The sequence below is a fragment of the Salvelinus alpinus genome, chromosome 24, assembly GCF_045679555.1.
Source record: "Salvelinus alpinus chromosome 24, SLU_Salpinus.1, whole genome shotgun sequence".
Taxonomy (NCBI): Eukaryota; Metazoa; Chordata; class Actinopteri; order Salmoniformes; family Salmonidae; genus Salvelinus; species Salvelinus alpinus.
The window spans coordinates 19,985,776-20,000,877 of NC_092109.1; the positions used below are offsets into that span (position 1 = coordinate 19,985,776).

At 41.4% G+C, this 15,102-nt stretch overlaps 1 protein-coding gene across 5 annotated transcripts in view; it reads left to right on the forward strand.

The window, feature by feature from the left end:
* Positions 1 to 15,102, forward strand: part of rgs3a (regulator of G protein signaling 3a) — a 228,559-nt gene that overhangs the window by 86,506 nt on the left and 126,951 nt on the right. For 4 of the 5 annotated variants that reach the window (XM_071363911.1, XM_071363913.1, XM_071363912.1 and 1 more), the window contains one exon: positions 985 to 1,028. In XM_071363911.1, the coding sequence (XP_071220012.1) occupies positions 985 to 1,028 (44 nt within the window). Of the gene's footprint in view, positions 1 to 984; positions 1,029 to 13,969; positions 14,159 to 15,102 lie in introns of those variants that run through there. The other variant, XM_071363915.1, reaches the window with a different exon arrangement.

Genomic DNA, 15,102 nt, shown 5'->3' on the forward strand with positions numbered 1-15,102 from the left:
CGCCTTTCTGCCATCCCCGTCTGCAATGCCTTAGCAAACCGCAATCCTAATTGATGGTGAGCAATATTACCATCAATGTTGCCCCTAGTGGACGTTTTTTAAGTCATCCCCGATGTCATGGGTACCTGGACGGATGTCGGATTTCGCCTTGGATCTTGAGCAACCTGGCTGTGTATAGGTGTGGTGGGTGGGAGAGGTAATGCCGATAACTGTCAAAGCTTACAGATCTTTATTAGCCCCTCTTGGCAGCCATTTCTCTTTCCCGGAGCAGATGGAGTGAATAAAGAACTGGATGGATGGAGGTAGGGAATGGATTACTCCTGTCTTTCCTTGACCAAAGTTAATCATAAACCTCAGTCTGGGGCAAAGCTCTTTTTCAGTTTGATCTTCAGGGAGAGACAAGGTTATTAGAAAACACACACACACACACACACACACACACACACACACACACACACACACACACACACACACACACACACACACACACACACACACACACACACACACACACACACACACACACACACACACACACACACACACACACACACACACACACACACACACACACACACACACACACACACACACACACACACACACACACACACACCCCCCGCAAGCTCCCCTTTTCCTCCTCTCTCTCTCACCCTCCTCACACCTCCTCATATCTGTCCTGTGGGCAGGACTGGGCCACTCATCATGGGAGGCGTCACCACCACTGTCAGATTGTCACCTCCAGTTGTCACCAGAGAGTGATATAGTGGTCCTGAGAGGGGACTGTGGAAACAGGGTGATAGGAAATCTAGGTTGGCCTCTGAGATGATCCAAGCTATTCATCTGGACCTGGAGACACAGCATGTCTTTAGTGATGTATGCCTCAAAGTATTGAGCCAGGATGCGTGGGTAGTAGGCAAACTATACATCTGTAACATCAATAATTATTGATGATATGCAATCATTTGTTTGTTCCTTCCACAGATCGTGCTGAAGAGCTGAAGTTCTATCTCATCCACATGACTGAGGTAAGCAATTTGTGTGTGTGTGTTTGTGTGTGTGTCTCAGAGGGGCCATGCACTCCAGTGGAAATCACATTACAGGGCAGACACAAGGGCTGGCTCAGAGTTCTAATGAGGATGGATCTCTCTCTCCCTCTCTCTTTGTCTCTCTCTCCTGTTCATTCTCCCTCCTCTTTCTCGCACACTGAGCATCATCACAAACCAAAGCACTGATTTCATTGCTTTATAGAAACAATACTGAACACAAACATAAATAGTAGTGATGTTATACAAATGCATCTGATGGGTTACTTTATTTAAGGCACTGGTGGTTAATGCCTCTCTGTCTCTTTGTCTCTCTCTCTCTCTCTTTGTCTCTCTCTCTCTCTCTTTGTCTCTCTCTCTCTCTTTGTCTCTCTCTCTCACTTTGTCTCTCTGTCTCTCTCTCTCACTTTGTCTCTCTTTGTCTCTCTCTCTCACTTTGTCTCTCTTTGTCTCTCTCTCTCTCACTTTGTCTTTGTCTCTCTCTCTCTCACTTTGTCTCTCTCACTTTGTCTTTGTCTCTCTCTCTCTCACTTTGTCTCTCTCTCTCTCACTTTGTCTCTCTCTCTCTCACTTTGTCTCTCTCTCTCTCACTTTGTCTCTCTCTCTCTCACTTTGTCTCTCTCTCTCTCACTTTGTCTCTCTCTCTCTCACTTTGTCTCTCTCTCTCTCACTTTGTCTGTCTCTCTCTCTCTCACTTTGTCTCTCACTTTGTCTCTCTCTCAAATGTGACTGGTACCTTTTTTCATTTCATTCAGTGCCAAGTCCTGCTTATGCCAAATGATGATTCTCTCTCTCTCTCTCTCTCTCTCTCTCTCTCTCTCTCTCTCTCTCTCTCTCTCTCTCTCTCTCTCTCTCTCTCTCTCTCTCTCTCTCTCTCTCTCTCTCTCTCTCTCAATTTTTTTCAAATTCAAATTCAAGCTGCTTTATTGGCATGAAAAACATTGTGTCAATATTGCCAAAGCAACAATGTATACAATATACATTGTAATACAATTAAAACAATGACAAATAATATAGAATGGCAGTAAATAATAATACAAAATTAAATATAAAAATAGTAACAATAAAATGGTAACAGTCAATAGTCGAATGTTATGTATGGTGTAATGCACCACTACCACCACCACCATCATTAAACTGCTATCATTACCATTACCACCCATACCATTACTATTTGGAATGATAAACAACAATAATAATACTAATAACAATAACAGTAAAAACAATAACAGTCATAATAAGTAAGTTACTGCTTACTATGCAGATGTTATTATTCAGTGTCCCTCAGGCTATGGCAGGCAAATACATATTTGGCTGCAAGAGGAGCCATTGCTCCTTCGCCCATGAGTATTTTTAGTTTTTCCTCTGGGTTTAATAAGTTAAAATTTGGAATAAATGTAGTCATTTCTGTGAATAATGAATCTCTTGGTGAGGAATATTTATCACAGTAAAGGAGAAAGTGCATCTCTGTTTCTACCTCCCCTGTCGTGCAGTGACCACATACACGCTCCTCTTTGGGTAGCCATGTCTTTTTATGTCTGCCGGTTTCTATTGCCAATCGGTGGTCACTCAGCCTGTACTTGGTAAGGATCTGTCTCTGCTTCGAATCTCTGACAGAGTAGAGATATTCAGCCAATTCATATTCTCTGTTTAGGGTCAGATAGCAATTTAGTCGGCTTTGGGATTTGGTTTCGTTTTTCCAATGTTGTATATATGTACACATAGCTGCACATATGTACACATCATTGTCACAATAGATTGTACCTTTATTAAGTTTTAGCCAAATGTGACTTTGATTGGTTCATGATTTTGTTTATTGGAATTCTTTCTTTTGAAGCAGTGCTGGTGTCAGCTTGGTTGGTTAGGTCCAACACCAGCTGACTGAGAGGGCTCGTTTCTGGGCTCAGCTCTTGGGTTTGAAGTGCTTTAAATTGCAGACTCGAATTTGGACTTGAATTTAGATGTAGCCAAAATTTTAATGATCTTTTCTGTATTTTCATTATTACTGGAAAGCGGCCCAATTCTGCCCTACATGCATTAGTTGGTGTATTTCTCTGGACTTGTAGGATTTTCCGACAGAATTCTGCATGTAGGGTTTCAATTGGATGTTTGTCCCACATTTTAAAGTCCAGTTTATTGAGTGGCCCCCAAACCTCACTTCCGTAAAGAGCTATTGGTAGGATTACACTGTCAAATATTTTGGTCCAAATTCTAATTGGGATGTTGATTTTGAATAATTTCATTTTTATTGCATACAATGCTCTGCGGGCTTTTTCTTTGAGTGCATTCACTGCCATATTAAAGTTTCCCGATGCAGATATGGTCAGACCAAGGTAGGTGTAATTTTTTGTGTGTTCAATGATGGTGTTGTTCAGGGTGAATTTATATTTGTGTTTCTGACATCTGTTTTGTTTTTGGAAAATCATGATTTTAGTTTTTGGGAAATTTACTGCCAGGGCCCAATTATGGCAATATTGCTCTAGAATATTAATGTTCTGTTGAAGACCTTCTTTGGTTGGTGATAGAAGTACCAAGTCATCAGCATATAGCAGGTATTTCACCTCTGTGTCAAATAGTGTGAGTCCTGGGGCTGGAGAATGGTCCAACATGTCTGCTAATTCATTGATATAAATGTTGAAAAGATTTGGACTCAAACTACAGCCTTGTCTCACACCTCGACATTGTGAAAAGAATTCTGTTCTTTGGTTTTTGATTTTTATTGCACACTTGTTTTCTGTGTACATACATTTTATTAAGTCATACACCTTACCACCAAGCCCACTTTGTAGAATTTTGTAGAATAGCCCTTCGTGCCAAATAGAATCAAATGCTTTTTTAAAGTCAATAAAGCAAGCAAAGATTTTGCCCTCTTTTTTTTGGTGGACGTGTTTATTAATTAGTGTGTGTAAGGTGTATATATGGTCAGTAGTGCGATGGTTAGGGAGAAAGCCAATTTGACATTTAGTTATTACATTTTTTTCTTGAAGAAAGGTTTGGATTCTTGAATTCAAAATGCTACAGAAAACCTTTCCCAAGTTACTGTTTACACAAATTCCCCTGTAATTATTGGGGTCTGATTTGTCTCCACTTTTGTGGATAGGGGAGATGAGCCCCTGGTTCCAGACATCAGGGAAGCAGCCAGAAGTTAAAACCATGTTGAACAATTTAAGCACAGCATTTTGCAACTCAGGTGTGCTGTTTTTCAGCATTTCATTTCTGATGTTGTCTAGACCACAAGCCTTCTTTGATTTAATAGATTTGAGCTTTTCATTTAGTTCTTGTTGGGTTATTGGGTAATCTAATGGATTTTGGTTATTTTTAATGACTGATTCAAGGATGTTCAATTTTTCTTTAATTTCTAATTGGTTCTGTTTTAAGTCTTTTTGTGGGATGTTTTTGTATAGATTATCAAAATAAGTTTTCCAAATTCCTACATCTTGTATGGCTAATTCTTGTGGCTTTGTTGTGCTTAAATTGTTCCACATGTCCCAGAACTGATTTTGGTCAATTGCGTTTTCAATTTCATCAAGTGTCTTGTTGGTATAATTCAGTTTCTTGCGTTTCAGTGTATGTTTATACTGTTTCAGAGTTTCAAAGTATTCATATCGTAGCTCTGGGTTGTTTTGCTGCTTATGTTTTTTGTTTGACATTTGTCTTAGGTGTTTTCTAATTGTTTTACATTCATTATCAAACCATTTGTCAGAAACATTTTGTTTTTTGTTTCTGATGTTGCATTTCTTTGGTTTTCTCAAATTTGCTTTCGATGCTGCTTTTTGGAATATGCAGTTGATGTTTAGAGTAGCCGAATTGACACCATCTTTATTGTTTTGGTATTGTGAGTTATTGAAAAACTGTATAGAGTTCATCATTTCTTTTGAGTTCAATGTTTCAATGAATCTCTCTGCACTGTTTGGAGCCCATCTGTATGATTGGTTTATGTTGAATAGTTTATTGGGCAGTTTTTTTGAATGAATATTGCCGGTTAATTTCTTCAAGAACACGTTGATCTGACTGTGATCTGACAATGGTGTCTGTGGTCTGACAGTGAATGCACTAATGGAGGAGGGGTCAATGTCCGTGATGGCATAATCGACTACACTTGTCCCAAGAGCTGAGCAGTAAGTAAACTGACCTAAAGAGTCCCCTCTGATTCTACCATTAAGCATGTACAGGCCTAAGGCTCGACAGAGATGCACTAACTCCTTCCCATTTTTGTTCAGTATTTGGTCAGGACTGTTTCTATTATTTATAATAGGGCTGCTGTACAAGGAGGGGTGACCAAATATGTGGTGGTTACCTCCCGCATCAGTGTAGTCAGGCTCAGAACCTGTTCTTGCATTGAAATCTCCACAAAGAAGCACTTTACCCTCTGCCTGAAATGTAATGATTTCTGTATGGAGATTGTCAAAAAACTGATCATCATAATATGGTGAATCTGAAGGAGGAGCATAAGCTGCACATATGTACACATCATTGTCACAATAGATTGTACCTTTGTTAAGTTTTAGCCAAATGTGACTGGTACCTTTTTTCATTTCATTCAGTGCCAAGTCCTGCTTATGCCAAATGATGATTCTCTCTCTCTCTCTCTCTCTCTCTCTCTCTCTCTCTCTCTCTCTCTCTCTCTCTCTCTCTCTCTCTCTCTCTCTCTCTATGTTGCCAATCAGCTGCCCTTGCCTGTCATGTTTACCTAAACCTCTTGGCTTTGGTTAAAAACAGATGTATGTAGAACAGTTTAATATGTTCCCACAATGGTAAGAAGAAGGAAAAAGCTCAGCTGTTCCGCTATGTCCAATAAGATGGTTAAAAATAGCCACTGTTATGCAAGTGAGGAGCTGCCCATGGCTGGTGTGCTGGGTGGTAATTGTGCTTTTTGGAGACTGTAGTGTAGATGGATACTCTCAAACACCCACACTCAAACTCACGCTCACACACAGAGATCTTGTGGTTTAGGTATTGTGATGGGATACCTGCTCCACTCTCTCCAGCCATTATCACTGGAGAAAAACAAAGTCGAACACGCACAGCGGCAATACATCATCACAAAACATATAATTCATTCAGCCTCAGCATCCCGTCAAACCTAATCCTTCAGTCGATGACTCTCCCTTAACAGCAGCCCTGCAAACATATGTCACACGCACGCACGCACGCACGCACGCACACACACACACACACACACACACACACACACACACACACACACACACACACACACACACACACACAGACACAGACACAGACACAGAGGGAGAAAGGGAAGTAAGAGGGGAGAGAGGGAGGTGAGACAGTTGATCTCTGTTTACATTTACATTTAAGTCATTTAGCAGACGCTCTTATCCAGAGCGACTTACAAATTGGTGCATTCACCTTATGATATCCAGTGGAACAACCACTTTACAATAGTGCATCTAACTCTTTTAAGGGGGGGGGGGGGGGGGGTTAGAAGGATTACTTTATCCTATCCTAGGTATTCCTTAAAGAGGTGGGGTTTCAGGTGTCTCCGGAAGACTCTGCTGACCTGGCGTCGTGAGGGAGTTTGTTCCACCATTGGGGTGCCAGAGCAGCGAACAGTTTTGACTGGGCTGAGCGGGAACTGTACTTCCTCAGAGGTAGGGAGGCGAGCAGGCCAGAGGTGGATGAACGCAGTGCCCTTGTTTGGGTGTAGGGCCTGATCAGAGCCTGAAGGTACGGAGGTGCCGTTCCCCTCACAGCTCTGTAGGCAAGCACCATGGTCTTGTAGCGGATGCGAGCTTCAACTGGAAGCCAGTGGAGAGAGCGGAGGAGCGGGGTGACGTGAGAGAACTTGGGAAGGTTGAACACCAGACGGGCTGCGGCGTTCTGGATGAGTTGTAGGGGTTTAATGGCACAGGCAGGGAGCCCAGCCAACAGCGAGTCTGTTCTCCTGATTGAGTGCTATGTCATGTGATAACATGTGTATCGTGTTTGCCCTTTCTAACTGCTATTTCAGTGTGTGTTTGTGTTGCATGTATGAATGTGAGTAGTGTAATGTAATAAAGTCTAATTAGATTGTTCCTCCCTGGTATCTGTGCTGTGCAGTAATGGTAGCGTGAGTCTATGTGTGTGTTTCTGCTGCATGTAATGCGATTCATAGTCTCCCCAAGTCTCCCTGCTCAGCTGAAATGATAGCGTGATCTCTCAACAGCCCTGGGGAATGGACACAAACACACACGCACACAACCCTAATATACCAACAATTTCATTACAAGCAGGCAGGTCAAACATATGTTTCTCCTTCTTCTCTTCTGTTCATTACATAACATACGACTGCATAGCATTAAGGCTTTAATCTTGTCCATCTATCTCCCTGGAGCTTTATCATACTCATACACATATGTCTCCACATCCAGAGAAGAATATGTCCTCTCCAGGACTCAGGAGAGGGATACAGCACTTCATAAGACAATGCTCTAGTTTGCTTACTTACATGCACACATGCAGACATGCCCACACACCTGCATGGACGCTCGCGTTCACTCCTCAAAGAATCACATACTGTATACCCAGAAAACAGGGGACGTCCTGAGGACAATCAGCAACATTCCCTTTTGGTCCCTTGAGGTTTTTGGCGCGACATTATCCCACTGATGTCTTGAGAATGTTCAAAGAACATTGTGTAATGTTCCCAGGGGAATGTTTTCTGGGGACCTTAGTCTAGTTCCCTGTACATTCCCAGGACGTCACTGAGGACCATGTCAAGACCTTTTTAGGATGTTCTCAGGACTTTAATTTTACTTGTCCTTAGGACGTTGCGTGATGGTCCAAAGGGAACGTTCTTTGGGGGACCTTTTTATAGTTCCCGGTTTGTCCCGGGGACGTTTTTAGGACGTTCTTGGGACGTTGTGTCATGGTTACCTGAAGGTCCCCTGAACGTTCTTGGGATGTTGTGTCATGGTCCCATGGAGATTTTCGTCACGTGATGGTCTCAGGTTTCCTAAACCATGATAAGTAAGGTAATGAAATGGTATGGGAGTTTTAAGGTAAGTGGTACGCTGTGCAGCTAAAAATAGTGTAGAAAGCTTTAATCAATGACAATATGATTACATTTGACATGATCATTTAGTACCGTCTTTTCATTTTGACCCTGAGACTTGAATTCACAACCTCTGGATTTGGGGTATGCTGATCTTTCTGTAGAATTTCAGCAGTTCCCTTCACATTCATTATAATACATCTCGTCACTTCGCAAAAAAGCCATCTGCACTTAGTTATCAGTTAATCTGACTATTCTCAAATGTATTGAATTGACTTATTTCAGGAATTTGAGTTTGGGTTTTCAGTATAGTTTTCTAATGTTGGTGCGGCATATTATTCTGTTTTAATGTTACTCCTGAATCTCTATGATAAATAGAATTGTTTTTCTTCCGTGTTTTATTTTTAACAAAGCTGAGATTTACTTTGAAGTGCAAAGAGTAGGAATAGGTTTACAGGTGAAATCAGTCATTGATACAGGTATGACGGCGTAGCAGGTAGATTGGAATGCTGTGAACCAAGAGGTTGTGAGTTCATATCCCAGGTGATGACATGTTAAATAATAGTTACTGTGTTACTAAACATAGACAGTGTATGTCAAATATGTAAGTTTTAAACACTGTATGTTAAAAGTGGGTACCCCTAGCATTGCCAAAAGACAAAGAGCTGTGACTGTATCAGTGGCTCACCAATCAGGGCCTTGATCGGCTTGACAACAGTAACAAGGAGTGTTGTGTAATGAAACTAGGGTGCCCGTGCCCTGAGTAGAATGTTTTTTTGGGGTAGAACGTTTCTTTGTGACCATCACGGGACGTCCGCCGGGACAAACTGGGAACTAGAAGAAAAAACCCTAAAGGGGTCATGACTAGGGCTGTTGCGTTGACCATACTACCGCCACACCGGCGGTCACGATTCATGAAGGCAGTCACGATTCATGAAGGCAGTCAAATTCCACGTGACTGTTAGTCACAGTAATTAGGCTTATTCAAGCTATGATGATGCTGATGGTCATTAGTAGCCTACCAAACTTGTTAACTGCCTGGTACTCCGCACTCTATTGTCCCTCTAATCACTCTGACATCAATGCAAATGTAATTGAAAATCATACACTTCATGAGAGCCCATCAGCTCATGTTGTGCAACATTTCTATAGGCTATGCAATTGTGAGAAAACAAGAGTGATGGCCTCTATTAAATAGAGGAGGATCCCATCAGCTTTCTATAGGCTAGGCCTACTATATTTTATACCTCAACTTTCCTAATATTAAGCACATTGCTTATCTTTATAACAGGAGTATAGCCTCCCTGACTGGCATAAAAATGAAGCACGGGAAAAGCGCCCTCCATTCGCTATTTAAGTGCATAGATTACATGTATTTTTCCCCAGCCCCTGTTGCGATACAGGTGCATGATAATGGTCCATTCTAAATCCAAACACACATATTTCACACATATATTCTTTAGTGTATGTAAAGACAAGATGAAATCAAGAACAGTTTGATGGGTGACAATATTAGCCTATCACTTGTGAATTATATATTAGCGTAAGGCAAGAAACAATGCCTTTTTTTGCGACTTTTTCGAATCATAGTCTAGCCCATATGCCTATATGTTTTGATAAGGTTTATATCACAACTAAAGTAGCAAAATAACTTCTTAAAATGATGATGCACATTAATCCACTTCACAAGGGGTGTAGAGCCTATCTGGCATATTTGTATTTTTTAATTTCACCTTTATTTAACTAGGTAGGCCAGTTGAGAACAAGTATATCTGAGATATACCTGCTGGAGCGTGTGCTACAAGTGGGTGTTGCTATGGTGACCAGTGAGCTGAGATAAGGTGGGGCTTTACCTAGCAAAGACTTATAGATGGCCTGGAGCTAGTGGGTTTGGTGACGAATATGTAGCGAGGGCCAGCCGACGAGAGCATACAGGTCGCAGTGTTGGGTGATATATGGAGCTTTGGTGACAAAACAGATGGTACTGTGATAGACTGCATCCAGTTTGCTGAGTAGAGTGTTGGAGGCTATTTTGTAAATGACATCGCCGAAGTCGAGGATCGGTAGGATAGTCAGTTTTACGAGGGTATGTTTGGCAGCGTGAGTGAAGGATTACTTTGTTGCGAAATAGAAAGCCGATTCTAGATTTAATTTTGGATTGGAGATGCTTAATATGAGTCTGGAAGGCTGGAAGGAGAGTTTACAGTCTAGCCAGACACCTAGGTATTTGTAGTTGTCCACATATTCTAAGTCAGAAGCGTCCAGAGTAGTGATGCTAGTCGGGCGGGCGGGTGCGGGCAGCAATCGGTTGAAAAGCATGCATTTAGTTTTACTAGCGTTTAAGAGCAGTTGGAGGCCACGGAAGGAGTGTTGTATGGCATTGAAGCTCGTTTGGAGGTTTGTTAACACAGTGTCCAAAGACGGGCCAGATGAATACTGAATGGTGTCGTCTGCGTAGAGGTGGATCAAGGAATCACCCGCAGCAAGAGCGACATCGTTGACATATACAGACAAAATAGTTGGCCCGAGAATTGAACCATGTGGCACCCCCATAGAGACTGCCAGAGGTCCGTACAACAGGCCCTCCGATTTGACACACTGAACTCTATCTGAGAAGTAGTTGGTGAACCAGCTCGGAAACCGGATTGCACAGCCGAGAAGGTACGGTGGGACTTGAAATGGCCAGTGATCTGTTTGTTAACTTGGCTTTCGAAGACTTTAGAAAGGCAGGGCAAGATGGATATAGGTATATATAAGCAGCAGGTACATTTCAAGTTTGGGGAAGATCATTTTCACATAACAATGCACCTTTTATAATAAAAGCATTCCATGCATAATCGCGTTTGTAGTCACTTTGATAATGGTGTTTTCCCGCTAAAGGAACATTTGTGCTTATAGCCTACTGCAGTGTGCACATTGCTGCGCTTATAATGTGAAGAAACAGCCAAATAGTTTATTACAATTTAAGCTGAACGTTCTGATCTGTTGCATCAGCCTCATTGCGTCAAAACGTTTTTTTGATGCTAGTGGTTGTATTAATTTGGGATCTTTCGCATCCCACAACTGTCCCAGACTATGTTTGGAAAATGTATTTATCGTACAGAATAGAATAGGTCAACTTTTTTACTATGGGGTATTGACATCGGCTAGTGCTTTTGCTGTTTGTTAGGCCTACTCATCTTGTTGGCAGATGAAAAGTATATGTGGACAGTTCTTCCAATATGAATCTCGGAATTGGATAAGGACGCACACAGTTGCATCCCCGAAATGTCTGTCTTCACTTGTAGCCTGTATGAAAGACCCGATCACGTGATGGAGAGCCATGTGAGTGAGAGGTGCTTCGGAGCGCGCAGCACTCGGGGAGAAGGGAACAACGGCCACTGGCCGCAAAAGGCATGGATTTGTTTAGGGTGCACTAGGGCCACACAAAGGGAATGCCACCGGGAAATTCGAGGCATTATCAAGTGCTTGTCAAATTGTGAATGAAAGGCTGATTAGGTGTGTACACCCTGCGCAAAAACAAAGCGGAGCTCATGCCTTTCAAGCTACTGTTTTCAAATCATCATTAAAGTCGCATAATGCAGCCTTACAATGTATAAAACATCTAAACATTTAGCCCCACATTTGTAGAACAACTGAAGTTACATTAATAACTAAATTAAGCATATAGGAATACCTATTTATTTTGTAACAGCTCAAATCATTTGGAGAAAATATCCTTTCTATTTCATTCAGCTTTATTCAATTGTATTCTTCATACTATAAAATAATATAAAATAATGACATGGAATTCTAACCCAATCTTGTCTGCTAAATAAACTTGTGTATCCCACAGCCATATGGCAGAGCCAGAACAGGACCAAACGTAAGGACAACTCAAAGTATGCTATTCTGTTCTTCTGAAATAGACTATGTTTTCTTCATATCGTGTTTCTTTAGACCTGTCTAAAATAAATAATGGATTTATTCTGAAGGTGTAGGCTATATTACATGGATTTATTAGACTTAAAATGTAGATGTTCCAAAGGTCTGCATCATGTGTGGAAGCCAGGAGATGCTATTTGTGTTTATGTTAACGGTCAATTACCGTGAGACCGACAGTTATTTGCTTGACAATCACCGGCTGACAATCTCATGACCGCCACAGCCCTAGCCATGACACATCGTTCGAAGAACGTTCAGGGGACTTTCAGTTCTGTGTTTTGCTCTACGACCCCCACAAGTGTCACTGGACTTGTCTGAATGTACTGTATCCCATACAAATGAATGGAAGTATAGAGCTAGTTTAGTGCCAACAAAAATAAGGGGTGTCCAAAAAATTATATTTCCTGAGCTTTCTTATACCTCCTAGATATAGGACAGATACTTCAAAACCTTATTCCTTATGATGTATTTTTTGACTGTCTTTTTTGCCATTTAAGAATGTGTTATTCAATACATTTCTATGGGCTATAGTAGTAAAGGCCAAATTCAGTATTTTATCAAATAATTTGTGTATATATTTTTTTATACCTAAAGGGGTACTAAAATTCAAAAACAAATAGCTAAATGATCCATGGTATGATCATCTTAAAACAATTCCATATGTTAGCTTAGTACCCCACCCGGCTTAGACTTTTAGTGGTTTTAAACAATTCACGTAACTTTTTCTGGTTGTGTTGAGGAAACCATTGGAGGAGAATGATAGCTACGGTATACGATCAAATTGGCTGCAGTTAAGGGATTCAGCTCGTTACTGGTAATGCTATGATGTGTGTGTGTGTGGGATTGGATCAAAGAGGATGAAATACAAAGTCAAACTCTAGCCATATTACCTAATCAACTACTATGCCTCTCCACTTACCTAAACTATCCATGTAGCTGTTTGCATGTGTGTGTTTTTTTTTCCATGTGTGTGTGGGTCCCTGGTTGCATAAGGTGGGTGACATAAGCAGGACAATGACAGTGATCTCAGGGCCTCAAAGAAGTGTGTGTGTGTGTGTGTGTGTGTGTGTGTGTGTGTGTGTGTGTGTGTGTGTGTGTGTGTGTGTGTGTGTGTGTGTGTGTGTGTGTGTGTGTGTGTGTGTGTGTGTGTGTGCAAGGAGTGGGAAGGAGTGTGACACACACACATGCATGCACTCATGCATACACTCACACACAGACACACACACCCAAACACAGGCACACAAACACTCTGCACTCTGTTTTCCAAATCCAAGCACACACACCACGCTACATATTATGCATACATACAGCTCCGACTCACATAACCTCTGAGTCACAGTATGCTACACACACTCTTGCCGAGATAGACACACTCCTACACCCAAACTGTACACCACTGAGCAGGGGGCAATGATACACACCAGTCTCATCTAATGTGGAGGGAAGGTAAGCTAGTACTCTTGCCTTAAGTCTTTTGGTTAGTATTGGCTGTGTGGGATGGTTATGCAATAATTGCTTTATTCTGTTCCGTAGGTATTGCTTTCATGCACATTTTGGGAGCACATTGTATTAGTTTGAAAAAGAGGCAGAGGTCTTAGATTCAGTTGACTGAGTACTTTGATTCTGCAAGGGAAGAGGTGTAAACGTCTACTAGTTACTTGTTGGCATTGACAGTGTTGGTTCAGACACCTCTACTATACCTCCTCTCGCTCTCTCTTTCTTGTCCGTCCTTCAGTACTTTCTCCTCCTCCCATTCCTCTCCTCTCCTTCATCCCCATCTGTAATCTGTGATGCTGGGTGTGTGACCTCTCCGTCTCCTCTACCGAGTCCAGGTCCCCTCAGACTGCATTGCCCTTCTCCCTCTGATCTAGGGGGCATCCTATTTTAGCAGCCGCTCCGAAAGGAACCATTCTAACCCACATTCACATAGGAGACTGAGATGTGTGTAAGCGAGAGAACGTGAGGGAAAGGAAAGCAAGAGAGCGTTAGAGACAGAGGGATACTAGACATATTGAGAGAAGCTAATTTGAGGTATACAAATACAAGTTATCTGAATTATTCTCCCTCAACCTTGTGAGTTATGGTTCTGGACTGGGTCACCATGGGTAACCTAGCAGACCGGGTTGGGACCAGGAAGAGGTTCATCAGGGGGGCAGACTCCCTCCAGAAGCACCTGCTCTCTGACTGCGTAGACGTAAGTGTATGTGGTCAACACTTCTGCTTGGGCTGTGTTCGAGACTCTACAGTTTGTAGTGAGGAAACTGATGTTTTTCGGTGTACACTTAAGGGTTCTTTTAGTTATTTAGACAAGATTAAAGAACCCTTTACTAAAAAAGGTTCTATATAATATACCCAGTGAAGGCAAAGAATCTTGAAATTATAGTTAACATTCCCTTTTAATTTGTTTCAGCTGTTTTGCATTGACATTTGAATCCATATTAATGATGCTGCTGCATGAGTTTGCTTGTTCAGGAAAATGGCTAGCTGACATCCGATACCGTTTGCTTTCTACGGCAGGGGGAAGATTGAAGTCATATTGTACAACATTGTTGCCGAGGTCTGTGTGGCAAACAGTAAGATTTATACAAACCTGTGCTGTCGCAAAGTAAATGCTAGCATGCAATAGGAAATAACGTGTATAATGAAAGCATACACTCTTGGATAAAATAGGGGGGTTCTATATAGTACCCTTTGGTCAATTCAAAATGTAACTGCCATTCCGATTCAACACCAAATGCCATAACAGCATGATGATGCAAGAGGATGGTGGTTGAACTAACTTGCAAGTAACCTACCAAATAAGCACATTATAATTCAAATATATGAAGCCAAAGTCATATGATAAACAATAGGCTCGATAAATAAAGATAAAACGTTATTAGAATTTGACCACATTTGTAAGCTAGCTAACTTAGCTAGCTAAACATAAAACGCTAGGCTACTTTAATTCACCACTTTACAAGCTAGCCAACTAACTATTTCAAATAGACATTAGAGTGTGGAGTCAATTTAGGGGACTATGTTTCATGAAGCCATTAACATACTGATGCTGACTGAGAGGAGGTACTAATTTAATTGTTTATTAAATTATATTCTTAGCAACAAATATTACTATTTAATAGTAGTAGCCATAAATGT